Source organism: Heterodontus francisci, chromosome 29 (genome assembly GCF_036365525.1).
Source record: "Heterodontus francisci isolate sHetFra1 chromosome 29, sHetFra1.hap1, whole genome shotgun sequence".
NCBI lineage: Eukaryota > Metazoa > Chordata > Chondrichthyes > Heterodontiformes > Heterodontidae > Heterodontus > Heterodontus francisci.
This window is the reverse complement of record NC_090399.1, coordinates 12122566-12144046: the sequence shown is the minus strand read 5'-3', so window position 1 is coordinate 12144046 and position 21481 is coordinate 12122566. Positions and strand designations below refer to the sequence as shown.

Genomic DNA, 21481 nt, shown 5'->3' with positions numbered 1-21481 from the left:
CCTTTCCAACTGTTGAGGCACATAGCTGCTTGTTTGTCTCACATGTAAGTTCCTTCTTCAACCTGCTAACACACCTAGTCTGGAATGAAAATCTCTCCTGTATCTGCACTGTGACAGGGGGATAAGGTCTGCGGGGAGGAGGAGGAGAGTAACGTGTATCAGAGCTGGAGCGGGAGATTCCTCGGGTGTGAATGTACCAGCAGGAACAGGGTCCCTCAGTCTTGGTAGCACTAAGGCCGGATTCCTGTACCTGGGAGTATTTAATTACAGGGAGGGAATGGAGGGTTTGGTACCAATGGTGCTGATCAAGGCCGGTAAGCAGCATTTGGGAGCTTGGGGAAGGAAGTCCTTGGGTCTAAGTTGTTATTTTTCTGAGGTGCTACCTCTTAAATCACTGTCATAAGCAATCCCTCACTCCCTTTGAACTGGATTATGCCTTTAATTTCCTTTAATTAATAGGAGCTAAGGTATTGACAATATTGAGGGGGAGTAAGGTCATGGGGAATATGGCTTGAACTCTCTGTCCTTTGGGAATCTCTGGTACCCTCTCCCCTCGTCCAATGATGTTCCTGATCCATTTCAGCAAATACTATAATAGCGGATTTAAAAATGAAAAGCAAGTAATAATGTCACAGCATCTAGAAATCCCGACAACCCAAAATGACAAATCATGGCCTGGTTTGAAATTTCGCAGATGAAGTGGGTGTCCCTCCACAAGATAATTTACTTGTCTCTCTATAGTACTGAGGCCTTGGTGTGGACTGTGAAAGCTTAAGAATAGTTGAGACAAACCAGTCTGGGATCTGCATTTCAGACACATCTCAATCTTTCAGAAATATTTTCCATTCTAACTGACCCAGACCACTTGACTGGTCTTCACTTTCCGGGTAAAGACAGTTAAAGCCTTGCTATGTCACTATCATTGGAAATTCAATGTGTAATAATAGCTTCCAAGTTGAGAAATTTCCATCCAGTTTCCTGGTCATGGAACAGATTCGGTTTACAGTGCAGTCCGACTGGTCGCACATCTATTTTCCTTCTGATCCAGATGTACCGATATGATCTTCTTCAGCCTTAACTGTCAACCTTGCTTTAATTCACTGCCATGGGTGAGGTGTTGCTCACATGTCTGACTAAAGATGGGTGTTAAATAGAAGTAAATTGGACCATAATCTTAATTCCTTTTCAGAATGGCTGTTTAATTAATGTATATTAGACCATAATCTTAATTCCCTTTCAGAATGGAATTCACAGTCCATTTGAACAGGAAATGTAAAACTATACTGTCATCAATTCCTCTTTGTTTTCAATGACCCGATCTCATGCATCCAGTTTAATCCGGAGAGCTCAAGATATTTTTGTGATTGGCAGAGCTGGGGCAGCATGGTGATGGGCTGGGCTGCGGGGGGATGCTGATAGTGTTGTCGGGGTGGGGGAGGGGCCAGTGATGTTGTCAGGAATGGGGGAGGGGCTGGCGATGTTGTTGGAGGTGGGTTTGAGAGTCTGGAGGTCGGGCTGGGGGAGGCCAGAGGCTTTGTTAAGTGACTGTGGGAGCACTTCTGCTCCTCCTGGCCCACAAGCCGTGATAAGAACCACTTTGTGACTCCACTGCTTCAGTGGAACTGAAAGTTTGGTGGGTGTATAACAGGCGGCTGATTGGATAAAGCCCACTTTGCGTCACTGCCTGAGACAAATTTCTGCCCATAGGCAGTCTTCAATTAATTCCAAGTTTGGTTACCTGTAGTTTTGTGGCCTGGACACCAGGCAGCTCTGCATCAATTCTACCTTCTCAATATCCTCCTATCTGGGGGACAGCTTGGTAAAGGTGAATTTTTTATTGTCTTTCCCAGAACCTGAGTATTTTTAACTTTGTGATAATTACCCAGCAGACAATCCCCAGACCAAAATAAAACAGCAAACATGGTGAACATGGTGATGTTCATTTACCTCCTGCTTTCATCTCTTGATCACTGGTCTTCCAGCACTTAGAATTAAGCAAACTTTCCTTCGCAAGTTTTGTCACTTTTGATTTGAAGCTCTGCATCTACCTTTGCCCTTTCTGGTAATTTCACAGTCCTTTGAAAATGTCACCACAATTATCTTCTTTCACACTCAATCCCACCCATGTGACCCTCATCCCCACCTGCTCAGTGACAGACTGTTATTTACCACCTCCAATGTCCGTGCTGTATATCGTTAAGGAAAAGCTCCCTGAGATATTATGGTGGTCCCTCTCCTCTATATTAACAGATCTGTATAATATTTACAAGCTGGGGAAGATTGACAGCTAAATATATGTTAAAATAAACTCCAGAAATCTACCAAACTAATCATTTCAATTTGATCTTATGAAATCAGAATCAATAATTTTCTGAATTCATATTCTTTACAAGTACAGTTCTGGAGGAATTATATATTGTACTGTGTATTTTAAATGATCACTTACCTTTAAATGTTTTTTTTTTCAGATTATATAAATAATGGATTTTGTTTTTAAATGTTGTTCACTAGGTAAATTCCTCGTACTTGGACCTGATGATCCTGTTGTAGCCACTGCAGGTGAAGATGTTCTATTGGAATGTCAGCTTGTGCCAGATCTATCCGTCAGTAACATGGTGATACAATGGATTAAATCAGACCTAGATTCACCAGTACACATCTACAGAAATGGAGAAGATGATATTGTTGCTCAACACAAGAATTATCAAGGAAGGACTGAACTGTTTAAAGATGAACTGACCACAGGGAACATTGCTCTAAGAATAAAAAACATAACAATATTTGATGAAGGAACATATATATGTTTGGTTGATGACAAAACTGATTCTGCAAACTTTGCAGTTAGACTGGAGGTTATAGGTTAGTACATTTCTACTTGCACATTAATAACTTTGGAGAAGTAATATGTTTGACTTTTTAAACTCATGTTTAAATTACTAACAGTTTAAAAATAGCTTTCTTTAGCAGTTGGTGTAATATGTGATATACTTGTTATTTCACACTCGTGTTCCAGTGGTGAAGATGCATTCAAAAGGGATGTGGGAGATGGTGCAGTAACATTCTTGGGATCATGAAATTAACCCTGTCATAATAATAGTTGATCATGGAGTAGTAAATTTCATGAGAAATATATTTTCAGCACCGGCTTGTTAATGAAAAATATTCAACAGGACAGAAAGTAAAGGATGGTGAGATTGAGGACATCTGTTTATTATAGCTTCATTAAGAACACACTACTGATAACATTCATTTTTCAATTTAAAATTTAAAACCTTTACTTAAATGTAATTTAAATGAATGGAGACTAATATTGGGTGGGACTGCTGTAAAACTGCTGTTCTACCCCACCCCGTGTGTTTCTGGCCCAGTGAGATAGGTTTAAATTACCCTCACCACAAAACATCATTTCTTGGAAACCGATTCCATGTGTTTCTCTGGCTACTGTCTCAGGCTGAACCAGACTGTTCACAACCTTGGCATCCTATTTGACCCTGAGCTGACCTTCTGACCCTGTGTCCTCTCCAAGACTGCTTTGGGAGGTGAGAGTGACTGCCCTTGACTGAGTGTGGCATCAAAGAGCCCTTGAAAAATTGAAACCAATGGGAATCAGGGGGAAAACTCTCCATGGGTTGAAGTCATACCCAGCACAAAAGAAGATGGTTGTGGTTGTTAGAGGTCAATCATCTCAGTCCCAGGACATTACGCAGGAGTTCTTCAGCTGCTACATCAGTGACCTTCCCTCCATCACAAGGTCAGAAGTGGAATGGTCACTGTGCAATGTTTAGTATCATTCGTGACTCCTCAGATACTGAAGCAGCCCTAGACAACATTCAGGCTTGGGCTGATAAGTGGCAAGTTACATGCGTGCCACACAAGTGCCAGGCAATGACCATCTTCAGCAAGAGAGAATCTACCCATCTCCCCTTGACATACAATGGCATTGCCATCACTAAATCCTCCACTGTCAACTCTCGCTGTGCTCTCTGACCAACATTGGCTCTTGGTCCGCAAACAACTCGACCGTTAAATTCTCATCCTTGTGTTCAAATTCCTCCATTGCCTCACCCCTCCCTATCTGTGTCATCTCCTCCAGCTCAACAATCCTCCAAGAACTCTGTGTTCCTCTAATTCTGGCCACCTGCCACTTCCTTCACCAGCCCACCATTGGGGGCCATGTCTTCAGCTGCCTCAGCCTTAAGTTCCAGAATTCCCTTTCTAAACCTCTTCACCTCTCCTTTTTAAGAATTTCCTTAAGACCCAGCTCTTCTGAAACCTTCTCTGAACTGCTTCCAATGCATTTACATCCTTTCTTAAATAAGGACACCAATACTCCAGATCTGGTCTCACCAATGCCCTGTATAACTGAAACATAACCTCCCTACTTTTGTATTCAATTCCCCTCACAATAAACAATAACATTCTAATAACTTTCCTAATTATATATAACGTCTTTAATAATAGCTTCTAGCATTTTCCTACGACAGATGTTAAGCTAACAGACCTGTAGTTTCCTGCTTTCTGTCTGCCTCCCTTTTTGAATAAAGGAGTTATATTGGCTATTTTTCAATCCAATGGAACCTTCCTAAATCTAGTACTCACTGTCACTTCCAGTCACCGTCTGTCTATCTGTCCCATATTAAATCTTTCTCCCCTGCCTTGTCTCTACTCTTTGATTTACTACATCTTCCCAAATTTGATGCCATGTCCCCACTATTTAGTTTAAAACCCTCTCTGCTTCCCCAGTTATGCGGCTGGTCCCAGCATGGTTTAGATGTAAACCCAACGGTACAGCTCCCACTTTCTCCAGTACTGGTGCCAGTTGCCCACAAACCAGGACCCATTTCTACCACACCAGTCTTTGAGCCACACATTCATTTCTCTAATCTTATTTGCTTTATGCCAATTTGCACATAGCTCAGGTAATAATCCAGAGATTATTACCTTTTCGGTTCTGCATCTTAATTTGGTGCCTAGCTCCTTTTTACTGACTATGCAGAACCTCTTTCCTTGTCCTGTCTATGTTATTGGTACCTACGTGGACCATGACGACTGGAGCCTCCCCCTCCCAGTGTAACTTCCTTTCCAGCCCTGAACAGCTGTCGGGAACCCTGGCACTGGGCAGGCAGCACAGCCTTCTGGACACTCGTTCTTTGCTGCACAAAACAGTGTCAATCCCTCTCACTATACTGTCCCCTACTAACACTACTTTCCTTCTTGCGCCTCCACCCCACCCCACCCCTGCTTGAACAGCTTCCTGTACCATGGTGCTCATCTACACTACAGCCCTTGCTCATGTCCATACAAGCTGCAAGAACCTTGAATCTTTGCTCAATTTCAAGGGCTGTGGTTGCTCCACTCCCACCTTCTCGATCCCCTTACCTGCCTGGCTTGCAGTCACACCTTCCTGTCTCTGACCACTGACCAAATCAGATGATCTTATCTGAAGACGTGTGACTGCCTTCTAAAACAAAGTGTTCAGGTGGAGCCTCCAACTTATCTACTCTGAGCCGAAGCTCCTCGAGTCGTAGACACCACAGATGTGGTTGCCATGGATTGCTGTGGCATCTAGAAGTTCCCACATACTGCAGCCACGACAAATCACCTGTCCTGCCATCTATATTGTGTGATTTAAATTAATTGTTCTTAATTAATTTAGAGCTCCCCTCTTCAACAAACTCCCTCATTCACCAAACTCTGCTCTTGACACTCTGTGCACTCAAGCAGCACTCAGTGCAGACAAGCAGCACTCAGAGGCCCCTGAATTTATACTCTCGAGAAACAATATGTTCGCTTTGCGAGAGCTCAAGAGGTCTTCTGAGTGGACAGCCTAAATCACTGTAACTACTGCAGGTGCCATGAGGTTACAGCTTGTGGTTGAATATAATTCTGCTGCGAATGATCCACAACACTGCTGTTTGTCATTTTTATAAATGACCTGGAAGAGGGTGTAGAAGGGTGGGTTAGTAAATTTGCGGATGACAGTAAGGTCGGTGGAGTTGTGGATAGTGCCGAAGGATGTTGTCGGTTACAGAGGGACATAGATAGGCTGCAGAGCTGGGCTGAGAGATGGCAAATGGAGTTTAATGCGGAAAAGTGCGAGGTGATTCACTTTGGAAGGAGTAACAGGAATGCAGAGTACTGGGCTAATGGGAAGATTCTTGGTAGTGTAGATGAACAGAGAGATCTTGGTGTCCAGGTACATAAATCCCTGAAGGTTGCTACCCAGGTTAATAGGGCTGTTAAGAAGGCATATGGTGTGTTAGCTTTTATTAGTAGGGGGATCGAGTTTCGGAGCCACGAGCTGCAGCTGTACAAAACTCTGGCGAGACCGCACCTGGAGTATTGCGTGCAGTTCTGGTCACCGCATTATAGGAAGGATGTGGAAGCTTTGGAAAGGGTGCAGAGGAGATTTACTAGCATGTTGCCTGGTATGGAGGGAAGGTCTTATGAGGAAAGGCTGAGGGACTTGAGGTTGTTTTCGTTGGAGAGAAGGAGGAGGAGAGGTGACTTAATAGAGACATATAAGATAATCAGAGGGTTAGATAGGGTGGATAGTGAGAGTCTTTTTCCTCGGATGGTGATGGCAAACACGAGGGGACATAGCTTTAAGTTGAGGGGTGATAGATACAGGACAGATGTCAGAGGTAGTTTCTTTACTCAGAGAGTAGTAGGGGCATGGAACGCCCTGCCTGCAGCAGTAGTAGACTCGCCAACTTTAAGGGCATTTAAGTGGTCATTGGATAGACATATGGATGAAAATGGAATAGTGTAGGTCAGATGGCTTCACAGGTCGGCGCAACATCGAGGGCCGAAGGGCCTGTACTGCGCTGTAATGTTCTAATTCTAATTCTAACACCTCATGGATGCCCAGTTTTTGAGCTGCTAGATCTGTTCTGAATCTGTCCCATTTAGCATGGTGGTAGTGCCACACAACACAATGGATGATGTCCTAAGGGTGAATATGGGACTCCACCTAAACAAAGACTGTGCTGTGGTCACTACTGCCAATACTGTCATTGAGATATGGATAGATGCATCTGTGACCAGTAAATTGGTGAAGATGAAGTCAAGTAAGTTTTTCTCTCGTGTTGTTTCTCTCACCACCTTCCCCAAGCTCAGTCTGGAAGGTATGTCCTGAGGACTCGACCAGCTTGGTCAGTAGTGATGCTACAGAGCCACTCTTGAACATTGAAGTCCCCCACCCAGAGTACATTTTGTGTCCTTGCTATTTTGTTCAACTCTTCAAAATGGAGAAGTGCTGATCCATCAGCTGACGGAGGGTGGTAGGCAGTTCAGTCTGTGTTTGACCCCATGAAGTCAATGTAATGGACTCCCAGGGCAACTCCTTCCACACTGTATACCACTGTGCTGCCACCTCTTGTGGGTCTGTCCTGCCGGTGGGACAGGACATACCCAGAGATGGTAATGTAGGTGTCTGGAATATTGGCCTAAAGGCATGATTCAGTGAAAATGACTGACTATGTCAGGCTGTTGCTTGACCAGTCTGTGGGACCGCTCCCCCAATTTTAGCAGAAGCCCCCATATGTTAGTGAGAAGGACTTTCCAAGGTCAAGTTCAAACAGCCGACCCGAACCCGACACATGTAGTTGGGTTTGGTCGGGTAGCCAGGCTTTACTGCAGAGTGCGGAGTCTGGACTGCATGTTTCCCGCCTTGACATCCTGAATGTTCATTTGAAGATTACTTCCCGGAGCAAGGCAACACTGTCCACGTCCAGCCCGACCCAACCCGAGCCCGAATACTGGACCCGGAAGAGAGACCCGACCTGTACCCGACACGTGTAATCGGGTCTGGTCGGGTAGCCACGCTTTAATCTCAATCTTTCATAAATATTTTCTGTTCTAACTGACCCAGACCAATTGACTGGTCTTCACCTTCCGGATGAAGACAGTTAAAGCCTTGCTATGTCACTATAATTGGAATTCAATGCGCAGTAATCACCGCCAAGTTGAGAATTTTCCATACATTTTCCTGGTTGTCGAACAGATCCGGTTTACAGTGTGGTCCGCCTGGTCTGACATCTATTTTCCTTCTGATCCAGATGTAATGATATAATCTTTTTCAGCCTTAACTGTCAACCTTGCTTTAGTTCACTGCCATGGGTGAGGTGTTGCTCACATGTCTGACTAAAGATGGTTGTTTAATTAATATAGATTAGATCATAATCCTAATTCCCTTTCAGAATGGAATCCACTGTCCATTCGAACAGGAAATGCAGAACTACACTGACATCAATTCCTCTTTGTTTTCTATGACCCGATCTCATGCACCCTGTTTAGTCAGGAGGGCTCAAGATATTTTTGTGATTGGTTGGGTTGGGGGGATGCTGACAGTGTTGTTGGGGGGTGGGGGAGGTGCTGGCGATGCTGTCGGGGGGTGGGGAGGAGCTGGCGATGCTGTTGGGGTGGGGGAGGGGCTGGTGATGCTGTCGGGGGTGCGGGCGGGGCTGGTGATGTCACGGATTTGTTTGAGAGTCTGGAGGTCGGGCTGGGGGAGGTCAGAGGCTTCGTTAAGTGACTGTGGGAGCTGCTGCTGCTCCTCCTGGCCCACAAGCAGTGATAAGAACCACTTTGGGAGCCCACTGCTTCAGTGGAACTGAAAGTTTGGTGGGTGTATAAAGGGCGTCTGATTGGATAATGCCCACTTTGCATCACTGCCTGAGACAACTTACTGCCCCATAGACAGTCTTCAATTAATTCCAAGTTTGGTTACCTGTAGTTTTATGGCCTGGACACAGGCAGCTCTGCATCAATTCTACCTTCTCAATATCCTCCTATCTGGCAGACAGGTTGGTAAAGGTGAATTTTCATTATCTTTCCCAGAAGCTGAGTATTTTTAACTTTTTGTTAATTACCCAGCAGACAATCCCCGACCAAAATAAAACAGCAAACAGCCCGTGATGATGTTCATTTACCTCCTGCTTTCATCTCTTGATCACTGTGGGCCGAAGGGCCTGTTTCAGTGCTGTATCTCTCTATGACTCTCTACTGGTCTTCCAGCACTTAGCATTAAGCAAACTGTCCATTGGATGTTTTGTCACTTTTGGTTTGAGGCTCTGCATGTATCTTCACCCTTGCCGCAAATTTCAGGCCTTGAAAGTTTCACCACAATTATCTTCTTTCACACTCAATCCCACCTACATGACCCCAATCCCCACCTGCTCAGTGGCAGACTGTTATTTACCACCTCCAATGTCCGCGCTGTATTTAGTTAAGGAACAGCTCCCTGAGACATTATGGTGGTTCCTCTCCTCTATATTAACAGATCTGTATAATATTTACAAGCTGGGAAAGATTGACAGCAAATATATAAGTTATAACAAACTCCAGAAATCTACCAAACTAATCATTTCAATTTGATCTTATGAAATCAGAATCAATAATTTTCTGAATTCATATTCTTTTACAAGTACAGTTCTGGAGGAATTATATATTGAACTGTATATTTTAAATCAGCTACCTTAAATGTATTTTTTCTTCTGCAGATTATATAAATAATGGATTTTGTTTTTAAATGTTGTTCACTAGGTAAATTCCTCGTACTTGGACCTGATGATCCTGTTGTAGCCACTCCAGGTGAAGATGTTCTATTGGAATGTCAGCTTGTGCCAGATATATCCGTCAGTAACATGGAGGTACAATGGATTAAATCAGACCTAGATTCACCAGTACACATGTACAGAAATGGAGAAGATGATATTGTTGCTCAACACAAGGATTACAGAGGAAGGACTGAACTGTTTAAAGATGAACTGACCACAGGAAACATTTCTTTAAGAATAAAAAACACAACAATATTTGATGAAGGAACATATACATGTTTGGTTGATGATAAAACCTATCCTGCAAACTTTACAGTTGGACTCCAAGTTATAGGTTAGTAAATATCTACTTGCACATTAATAACTTCGGGGAAGTAATATGTTTGAACTTTTAAACACATGTTTAAATTACAAACAGTTTAAAAATAGGTTTCTTTAGCAGTTGGTGTAATATTTGATCTACTTGTTATTTCACACTCATGTTCCAGTGGTGAAGATACATTCAAAAGGGTTGTGGGAGATGGTGCAGTAACATTCTTGGGACCATGACATTCGCCCTGTCATAATAATAGTTGATCATGGAGTAGTAAATTTCATGAGAAATATATTTTCAGCACTGGCTTGTTAATGAAAAATATTCAACAGGACAGAAAGTAAAGGATGATTAGATTGAGGACATCTGTTTATTATAGCTTCATTGAGAACACACTACTGATAACATTCATTTTTCAATTTATGATTTAAAACCTTTACTTAAATGTAATTTAAATGAATGGAGAATAATATTGGGTGAGATGTAAAACTGTTGTTCTACCCCATCCTGTGGGATTCTGGCCCGATGAGTTAGGTTTAAATTACCCTCACCACAAAACATCATTTCTTGGAAACCGATTCCATGTGTTTCTCTGGCTACTGTCTCAGGCTGAACCAGATGTTCGCAACCTTGGCATCCTATTTGACCCTGAGTTTACCTTCTGACTCCATATCTTCTCTATGACCAAGGCTGTTTAGGGAGGTGAGAGTGATTGCCCTTGACATCAAGGCAGCATTTGACCGACTGTGGCATCAAAGAGCCCTCGCAAAATTGAAATCAATGGGAATCGGGCTGTTACGACCGACTGCTCCTGTCAAAGCCCCCAATCAAAATATACGATTCTCATTGTGGTGGGAGAAACGCACTGTTAATTCAATCCCGTCCCTCCACAGATCGCCTAACGTATCATTTTAGACTTTGCAAATTAATGAAAGACCCAGACAAATTGTACCATCTATTAACCCCTGAATGAGGCTAACCAGACCAGGTGTCTTTAAATCAACAAATTAACTGTTTAATTAGAAAGACTAAATTCTTAAATACTATGAAGATATAAGCAATGTTTGAAACAGAAGATTAGAGTCCTTGCAGATTTATGCTCCTGCCGAACGTGGAATCGTCCAAGGTTTCTTACAGTCCTCACAGCTGTCCAATGGGGTGAAAAAAAAGGTTCTTCAACAGTAGGAATGTTTCCCCCTAAACCCACATCATGTGTGGCTGAGGTTGTACATCATGGCTTATCCCTACAAACCTTTTGAAATGTTGTGAAAACCCTGGTTAGGACTTCATGCAGTTTTGCCTATAAGTGTAAAAGCCTATTGCTTAATTTTCCTAGCCATTCTGTATTCGCTAATTGGATAGTTGGAGGTTCACTCTTTCCCAGGCCTACTTCTGCCCCATCCTCACTATCCTTTTTCTTCTCAACAGTCCCAATTACCTGACATGACTCTATTGGCTTATCCTCCTCCATGCGGTAATATTGTTTGAACATATTGATGTGACACAACCGGTTCTTCTGGCGATCAGGGGTGTCAATCAAGTAATCTACCTTACCCACTCTTTTGATCACTCTATGTGGGCCACTGAACCATGCTTTCACTGGTTCTCCCTGTGACAGTAACAACACTAATACTTCATCCCCTGGTTTTATGGTAGGTTGTGTTTTTCCCACCATTTGCCAGGTATGGCATGTCCTACAAAGTTGTCTCACATCCTTTGTAAGACCTTGCCAGTAGTAATGTTAGCTTATGCGTGATTTGGTCTTCCGAATTCCCCTATGTCCTGCAAGAGGAATGTCGTGTGCCAACCTTAATAATCCTTGGCGATATTTAGGTGGTAACACTATCTATTCAACAACTGTCCAGTCTTTGTCGGCAGGCCTATTAGGCGGTCTCCATTTCCTCCTCAAAATCCCGTTTGTCATATAATAGCCTTCCGGAACTCCTTTTGCCTCAGCTTCTGACAGAGCCGTCTGTGCTATTCGGTATATCTCTGGATCAGCTTGCTGTGCTACAATGATAGACGATCTGTTAAACAACTCATTTGGATTATCTAAATCCCCAAATAAGGTTTCAGATGCTTGGCTAGCTATTTGTGGTGCCCCTTTTTATCTCTGACAATGGATACTGTTTAGCAATTGCTCGGGTAACTACACGTGCAGGAAATATTCCCAGAACTTGTTCCTGTAATTGCTCCGTTTCCTTAGTTTCACATAGTTCCTTTGTAATTTTAGGAGAAACTGATACTTTTAGATCCTGGTAAATCATTTCTTAGGAGTAGATCAATTCTCTTTACTGGTAAACTGTGGACAACACCTACAGTAACTATCCCAGTTATTAAGTCACTCTCTCGACGTACTTTCATACAAAGGTACGGGTATACACATCCCGCCAATTCCATTAACTAAAACTTTAGCATTCAAAGTACTCCCTGGTGGAAACCTCATATCTTTCCCCAACCAGAGTGTTTGGGTTGCTCCTGTGCCCCTGAGTATAATGATAGGTTTTCCTGCCTCACTTACAGGACACGGAGTTACTCTCCCCTTTGACAAAAATTCATTCTAACTCTCGGGAATTTTATTCTTAACCTCTACATGCCTTTTAGTTCTAGTATCTGGTTTCACATTCACAGCTGTTGTTAAAGCTATAGCCTGGTCTGCTATACTCTGTCAGAGTCTTTTTGTCTTCACTAGCTTTGCATACCCCAACAAGTCCTATGGGTTTACCTTTCAATTTCCAGCATCCTGAACAAAGATGACCCGTTTTGTTGCAATGATAATGCTTTGGCTTGTGAACCTCACTTCTAGCCTCGGCACCTTCCTTTCTGACCTGAGGAGGTGATCCTGGGGAATTCCCAGCTGTTCCTTCTTATCCCCGGCTACTTGCCTTCCTTTCACTCTCCCACTTTCCATCCTTCTTGGGTTTATGGGGGTGACTGACAAAATAGGTTGGCTTATTCACAAGCTCAAAATCATCAGCAATAGAGTCAGAGTCATACAGCATAGAAACAGGCCCTTCGGCCCACCGCGTCCATGCCGACCATAATGCCTATCTATACTAATCCCACCTGCCTGCATTAATTCCATATCCCTCTATGCTTTGCTCATTCAAGTACCTGTCCAGATGCCTCTTAAATGTCGCTACTGTTCCTGCCTCCACCACCTCCTCAGGCAGCTCATTCCAGATACCCACTATTCTTTGTGTGAAAAATTTACCCCTTTGATCCCCTTTAAACCTCCTCCCCCTCACCTTAAATCTCTGCCCTCTAGTTTTAGTCACCCCTACCATGTGAAACAGACTCTGGCTATCTACCCTATCTATGCCTCTCATAATTTTATATATCTCTATCATGTCCCCTCTCAGCCTCCTTCACTCCAGGGAAAACAGACTCAGCCTATCCAATCTGTCTTTATAACTCAAGCCCTCCAAACCAGGCTTGTGAATCTTTTTTTCACCATCTCTAGCTTAATCACAATCTCTGCTGCTTACCGAGCTTTCAAAACTTTCAGGTTATCTATATGAGTTCTTACTACTGAAAAAATTGAGTTTTTAAACTCTTCAAAGAGAATTAATTCTCAAAGTTTCTCCTATGTGATTTTTATCTTTAATGCTCATATCCAACGGTCAAAATTCATTTGCTTCACCCTCTCAAATTCTAAATATTTTTGCCCAGCCAATTTCCATAATTTCCTAAACTTCTGACTCTGAGCTTCAGGGACTGACTCATACGCTGCAAGAATAGCCTTTTTTGCCATCTCATAATCTGACAAAGTCTCTTCAGAAAGCATAGCATAAGCTTCATGAGCTCTGCCTACCAACCTGACCTGAATAAGCAGTGTCCAACTTTCTTTCAGCCATTTCATCTGTTTGGCTATTTTTCAAAAAATATGAAAAATGCCTCTATGTCCCTTTCCTCGAACTTAGGAAGAGCCTGTATAAATTTAAACAACTTTTCACTGGGTCCTGATTTAAATTCAGATTCTTCCTGACCTGAATTTTCCCTGGATTCAAAACTACCCTTTTTTGTCTTGGTTTCATGTTTTTAAACTTAAATTCCCTCTCTTTCTCCCTGTCTTCCAATTCAAGTTTTCTTATTGCTATTGCTTTTTTTCCCCTCTTTCCTCTTTTTCTTTCCAACTCAAGTTTTTAGTTCTTTTTCTGCCTCAAGTTTTTTTCATTTCTAACTGAATCTTAGCCAATACCACTGCATCACTCTCGGATCTACTACCTTCTTGTGTCTCATATTCTTCTCCATCGTCAATTATCTCTGCTTTTTTGGCACCTGATTTCTATTCCAACCCAAATTTCACTGCCAATTCTTTTAATTTGTTCTCAGTTAAAGTTATCAAGTCAGTCAGGGAAACATTCTGCTTTCCCAAAAATTCTGCTGGAACCACTAATGCCATTGCAATGGTATAGACTGTACCTTTATTATACAAAAGGCCTGGTTCTTTTAATTTCTTTGTAATTGGTGTCAGATTTAGATCCCAACAATAGAGTTTCCAATTGACTCCAATTTTTAAATATGTTATCCCAGAAATGAGTAATTAATATGATTCCAAATGCAAGCCCTCCAAATTAGTCTGATTCTGATCCCAGACATGAGCCACCAAATTAAATATGATTCAATATTGAGCGAGCCCCCAATTAATATATGATTTAAATCCCGGACGACAAACCCAATTAATATGTTCTGACCGACCGCTCCAGTCAAGACCCCCAACCAAAATGTATGATTCTGATTGTGGTGGGAGAAACGCACTGTTAATTCGTTCCCATCCCTCCACAGATCGCCTAACATATCATTTTAAACTTTCCAAATTAAAGAAAGACCCAGACAAATTGTACCATCTATTATCCTCCAAATGAAACTAACTAAACCAGGTGTCTTTAAATCTACAAAGTAACTGTTTAATTAGAAAAATGAAATTCTTAAACACCACAAAGATATAAACAACATTTAAAAAAGAAAAATTAGAGTCCTTGCATATTATGCTCCTGCTGAATGTGGAAAAGTCCAAGGTTGCTTGAAGTCCTCACAGCCGTCCGATGGGGGGCAAAAAAGGTTCTTCAAGAGTAGGATAGTCAGTGGTCTCGTTCAGAAGTTGAAATGATTCTTTTCTTCCAGCGATGAATTCAACAATTCCAATTCAGTAGTTAAAGGAATTGGTTATTTCCTTTTAAGAAATTAATCTGGCTTGACATCAGAATTCCGAGAGAGAATAATAAATAAATAGACTAAATTCTCTTCCTTTAGTTTAAATGTTCTGAGAGATCACCTCTGAGGTACTGACACACAGCTGTCTGTTTCTCTGAGTTAGAACAGTCTGTTTCCACTATAACCCAGTTCAAAATTAAATGATAACAATGTATCTCTTGTTCTCTGGTCCTGAATGGCTGTATCCTGGGCAACGAGAATGTTCTCTTTGACTCAGTTTTTTAGAGCTTGCTGCCTTAAAGCAGTACTGCTCCCTTTCCAGCTTTAAAGGCACACCGCATTCTTCCCCAAAAAAACTATAGGATCAGACCACAGGGAAAACCCTCCATGGAGTCATACCCAGCACAGGAAGATGTTTGTGGTTGTTAGAGGTCAATAATCTCAGCTCCAGGACTTCACTGCACATGTTCCTAGGCCCAACCATCTTCAGCTGCTTCATCAATGACCTTCCCTCCATCATAAGGTCCGAAGTGGGATGTTCAATGATGATTACACAATGCTTAATATCAGTCGTGACTCCTTCGATACTGAAGCAGTCCGTGCCCATATGCAGTGAGACCTGGTCAACATCAGGCTTGGGCTGATCAGTTGGAAAGTTACATGCGTGCCACACAAGTGCCAGGCAATGGCCATTTCCAGCAAGGGAGAATCCAACCATCTCCCCTTGACATACAATGGCATTACCATCACTGAATTCCCCACTGTCAACATCCTGGGTGTTACCAGTGAGCAGAAACTGAACTGGAGTGGCCATATAAATACTGTGACTACAGAGACTGGGAATTCTGAAACCACTAACTCACTTCCTGTCACACCAAAGCCTGTCCACCATCTCCAAGGCACAAGTCAGGAATGTGATGAAATGCTCTCCACTTGCCTGGATGGGTGCAGCTGCAACAACACTCAAGAAGCTCAACACCATACAGGACAAAACAGCCCACTTGACTGGCACACCATACACCACCTTCAACATTCACTCCCTTCACCACCAATCCACAGTGGCAGCAACGCATACCATGTATAAGGTGCACTGCAGTAACTTGCCAAGGCTCCTTTGTCTGCACCTTCCAAACCTGCGACCTCGACCAACGAGAAGAACAAGCAGATGGTGTGAACACCATCATCTGCAAGTTCCCCTCCAAGTCACACACCATCCTGACTTGGAACTATATCGCCATTCTTTCACTGTCGCTGGGTCAAAATCCTGGAACTTCACCCCCCCACCCCACCCCCACCATCAGCACTGTGGGAGGAATACCTACACCACATGGACTGCTGCAGTTAAAGAAGGTTGTTCATCACCACCTCAAATTCCTCCATTGCCTCACCCCTCCCTATCTGTGTCATCTCCTCCAGCTCATCAGTCCTCTAATTCTGGCCACCCGCCATTTCCTTCACCAGCCCACCATTGACAGCCATGCCTTCAGCTGCCTCGGCCCGAAGCTCCAGAATTCCCTTTCTAAACCACTTCATCTCCCTCTCCTTTTTAAGACTTTCCTTAAAACCCAGCTCTTTATCCGACTGTCCGAATATCATCTTTGGATTGGTGTCAATTTTTGTCTGATTATACTCCTGTGAAGCACCTTGGGCTGGTTTACGATATTAAAGGTGCTATATAAATGTAAGTTGTTGTAACACCACTGGTTACTTCTTCTCAGGGAAAGTATTTTCCATTCTTTGTAATGTTCTGTCCTCTTGCCAATTCCTCATTATCCCAGAAAGCTTGTTAACTATTCCATCAACCTAAAGCATCCTTACCAATGACACTTGAGAAATTGTTAAATGCTTTTTGAAATAACCCCAGGAAGCAGATTTACCAGCTGGCCTCTCAGTGAAACTGACTATCTCTGGCCCTCCTTTCAGGTGTGGCTATAAAGGAAACATTTCTCACTCTTCTCCAGAAAGAATGAGGGTCATCCTGGGTCTGTGATTGGACAATTGAATTAGTTTACAATGAGTTGAGCTGATATTCCACACCCTTGCTGGCTCCAATACCCATTCTTCAATGCCAGCAACCAGCAGCCTTTTTTAAACCTGGGTGAAGTCGCTTTGTATTAAATCACAACTTTTAAACCAACTCAATCCTAAAATCCTTTCAATGGAGAAAAATAAATGATCAAAACTTTCAAAACACGGCAGCAGAATTTCCTCAGTATGACACTGATTTGTCGTCATAGATTTTGTGCTCAAAGCCTGGAGTTGAACCCTCAACTCCGTAAGGAATTAGAGACATGCTCTTTGGAAACCAGCAGCCATGTTTAGCTCAGCTTTTTGTCTTTTTGATATCTTCATGAATTGAGATTAAAGGCAGTGATCTTGATAGAATTGTGACAGGGTGTGCATTGTGCTGTCTGACTGATCCAGTACTAATCCTGGTGATATTTTCAGGGTCAACCTTTTAGTTTGGAGATACAGCACTGAAACAGGCCCTTCGACCCACTGAGTCTGTGCCGACCATCAACCACCCATTTATACTAATGCTACACTAATCCCATATTCCTACCACATCCCCACCTGTCCCTATATTTCCCTATCACCTACCTATCTGAGGGGCAATTGCTAATGGCCAATTTACCTATCAACCTGCAAGTCTTTGGCATGTGGGAGGAAACCGGAGCACCCGGAGGAAACCCACGCAGACACAGGGAGAACTTGCAAACTGCACACAGGCAGTACCCAGAATTGAACCCGGGTCACTGGAGCTGTGAGGCTGCGGTGCTAACCACTGCACCACTGTGCCGCCCATTGTGTAAATAGTGTGCAGGATTCCTGCCAGAGCTGGTGAGCTCACCGTTGAGGAAAGTTTATCAGAAATAGCTGCTGCTGCTGCAGGAGATGGATTCCTGCAGAATCAGACAGGCAGCTCCTGGGAGCTCAGCAACATTTTACCAGGCACCATTAAATTGGAAAGATCTACCAATATTGTACTGCCAATCGATTGTGTCCATACTCTTTCATCATCCAGCTATTTGCTTTCCCTAGGAACATTGGCAATAATGGACTTAAGATATATTTATCAATGATGATGAAAAATCAGGCTCTGAATTGCACTCAGTTATTGCCACCTGATTAGAACGTTCCCAATCGAACATACGATCGAATTAGGAGCAGGAGTAGGCCACTCGGCCCCTCGAGCCTGCTCTGCCATTCAACGAGATCATGGCTGATCTGATTGTAACCTGGACTCCACACTCCCACCTACCCCCAATAATCTTTCACCCTCTTGCTTACCAAGAATCTATCTACCTCTGCCTTAAAAATATTCAAAGACTCTGCTTCCACCACCTTTTGAGGAAGAGAGTTCCAAAGACTCACGACCCTCTGAGAGAAAAGATTTCTCCTCATCTCTGTCTTAAATGGGCAACCCCTAATTTTTAAACAGTGACCTCTAGTTCTAGATTCTCCCACCAGAGGAAACATCCTTCCCACATCCACCCTTCAAGACCCTTCAGGATCTTATATGTTTCAATCAAGTCACCTCTTACTCATCTAAACTCCAGGGGATACAAGCCTAGCCTGTCCAACCTTTTTCATTAAGACAACCTGCCCATTCCAGGTATTCGTCTAGTAAACCTTCTCTGAACTGCTTTCAATGCATTTACATCCTTCCTTAAATAAGGAGACCAATACTGTACACAGTACTCCAGATGTGGTCTCATCAATGCCCTGTATAGCTGAAGCATAACCTCTGTACTTTTGTATTCAATTCCTCTCACAATAAACAATAACATTCTATTAGCTTTCCTAATGAACTGCTGTATCTGCATACTAACCTGATGTGATTCATGCAGTATGAGGCCCAGATCCCTCTGCATCTCAGAGCTCTGCAATCTCTCACCATTTAGATAATATGCTTCTTTTTTATTCTTCCTGCCAAAATGGACATTTTCCCACATTATACTCCATTTGCCAGATCTTTGCCCACTCACTTTATCTATATCCCTTGTAGCCTCCTTATGCCCGCTTCACAACTTACTTTCCTACCTATCTTTGTGCCATCAGCAGATTTGGCAACCATACCTTCGGTTCCTTCATCCAACTTATTTATATAAATTGTAAAAAGTTGAGGTCCCACCACTGATTCCTGTGGTACACCACTTGTTACATCTTGCCAACCAGAAAATGACCCATTTATGTCTACTCTCTGTTTCCTGTTAACGAGCCAATCTTCTATTCATGCCAATGTTACCCTCTACACCATGAGGTTTTATTTTCTGCAATAACCTTTGATGTGGCACCTTTTCAAATGCCTTCTAGAAATCTAAGTACCAGTTTCCCTTTATCCACAACATGCTACTTCTTCAAAGAACTCCAATAAATTGATTAAACATGATTTCTCTTTCACAAAACCATGTTGACTCTGCCTGATGACCTAGAATTTTTCTAACTGACCTGCTATAATGTCTTTAATAATGGCTTCAAACACTTTCTCTAAGATAGATGTTAAGCTAACTGGCCTTTAGTTTCCTGCTCTGTGTCTCCCTCCCTTTCTGAATAAAGGAGTTACATTCGCTGTTTTCCAATCTAATGGAACCTTCCCTGAATCCAGGGAAGTTTGGTAAATTAAAACTAATGCATCAACTATCTCACTAGCCACTTCTTTTAAGACCCTAGGATGAAGTCCATCAGGACCTGGGGACCTGTCAGCCCGCAGCTCCAACCATTTGCTTGGTACCACTTCCCTGGTGATTGTAATTTTCTTGAGTTCCTCCCTCCCTTCCATTTCCTGATTTATGAATATTATGGGATGTTACCTGTTTCCTCTGCAGTGAAGACCAATGCTAAATACCTGTTCAATTTATCTGTTATCTCCATATTTTCCAATTTTTAATTCCCCAGACTCAGTTTCTATTGGACCAATGCTCACTTTGTTAACTCTTTTTTTTCTTTTTAAAAAATCTATAGAAAGTTTTACTGTTTTTATATTTCTAGCCAGCTTCCTCTCACTCTAATCTTTCCCTCCTTATCAATGTTTTAATCATTGCTTTTTTTATATTCTATCCAATCTTCTGACCTGCCACCCATCTTTCTGCAATTATATGCTTTTTCTTTCAGTTTGATTATTTCTTTAACTTTTTTAGTTAACCATGGATGGTGGGTCCTCCCCTTGGAATTTTTCTTTCTCGTTGAAAAGTATCTATTTTGTGTATTCTAAAATAGCCACTTAATGTCTGCCACTGCATCTCTCTTGACCTATCCCTTAACCTAATTTGCCAGTTCACTTTAGCTACCTCTGCTTTCATGCCCTCATAATTGTCCTTATTTAAGTTTAGATTAGATTAGATTAGAGATACAGCACTGAAACAGGCCCTTCGGCCCACCGAGTCTGTGCCGAACATCAACCACCCATTTATACTAATCCTACACTAATCCCATATTCCTACCAAACATCCCCACCTGTCCCTATATTTCCCTACCACCTACCTATACTTTTCTTTTCTTTTTCTTTTGGGCCTCCTTATCTCGAGAGACAATGGATACGCGCCTGGAGGTGGTCAGTGGTTTGTGAAGCAGCGCCTGGAGTGGCTATAAAGGCCAATTCTGGAGTGACAGGCTCTTCCACAGGTGCTGCAGAGAAATTTGTTTGTTGGGGCTGTTGCACAGTTGGCTCTCCCCTTGCGCCTCTGTCTTTTTTCCTGCCAACTACTAAGTCTCTTCGACTCGCCACAATTTAGCCCTGTCTTTATGGCTGCCCGCCAGCTCTGGCGAATGCTGGCAACTGACTCCCACGACTTGTGATCAATGTCACACGATTTCATGTCGCGTTTGCAGACGTCTTTATAACGGAGACATGGACGGCCGGTGGGTCTGATACCAGTGGCGAGCTCGCTGTACATATACATAGTACCTATACTAATGACAATTTATAACGGCCAATTTACCTACCAACCTGCAAGTCTTTTTTGGCTTGTGGGAGGAAACCGGAGCACCCGGAGAAAACCCACGCAGACACAGGGAGAACTTGCAAACTCCACACAGGCAGTACCCAGAATCGAACCCGGATCCCTGGAGCTGTGAGGCTGCGGTGCTAACCACTGCGCCACTGTGCCGCCCACAGAATGCTAGTCTTAGACCCACTTTTTCTCACTCAAACTGAATGTAAAATTTAATCATATTATGATCGCTGCTTCTTAGGAGCACCTTCTTGATGAGGTCATTAATTAATCCTATCTCGTTGCACAATACCAGGTCCAGTGTAGCCTGCTTTCTGGTTGGCTCCAGAACCTGCTGTTCTAAGAAACTATCCTGAAAACATCTGTGAACTCCTCATTTAGGCTACCTTTTACCCATCTGATTTTTCCAGCCTATATTGATTAAAATCACCCATGATTATTGCTGTACCTTTCTCACAAACTCCCATTATTTCTTCCTTTATACCCCTCCTACCATG

General features: G+C 42.7%; 1 protein-coding gene across 1 annotated transcript in view; it reads left to right on the top strand.

Annotated features, from left to right (window-relative positions):
- LOC137346122 (butyrophilin subfamily 3 member A1-like) overlaps positions 1 to 21481 on the top strand; it is an 83826-nt gene that overhangs the window by 26971 nt on the left and 35374 nt on the right. The window contains exons 3-4 of the mRNA XM_068009434.1: positions 2512 to 2859; positions 9547 to 9894. Coding sequence (XP_067865535.1) covers positions 2512 to 2859; positions 9547 to 9894 — 696 coding nt within the window. The remainder of the gene's footprint in view (positions 1 to 2511; positions 2860 to 9546; positions 9895 to 21481) is intronic.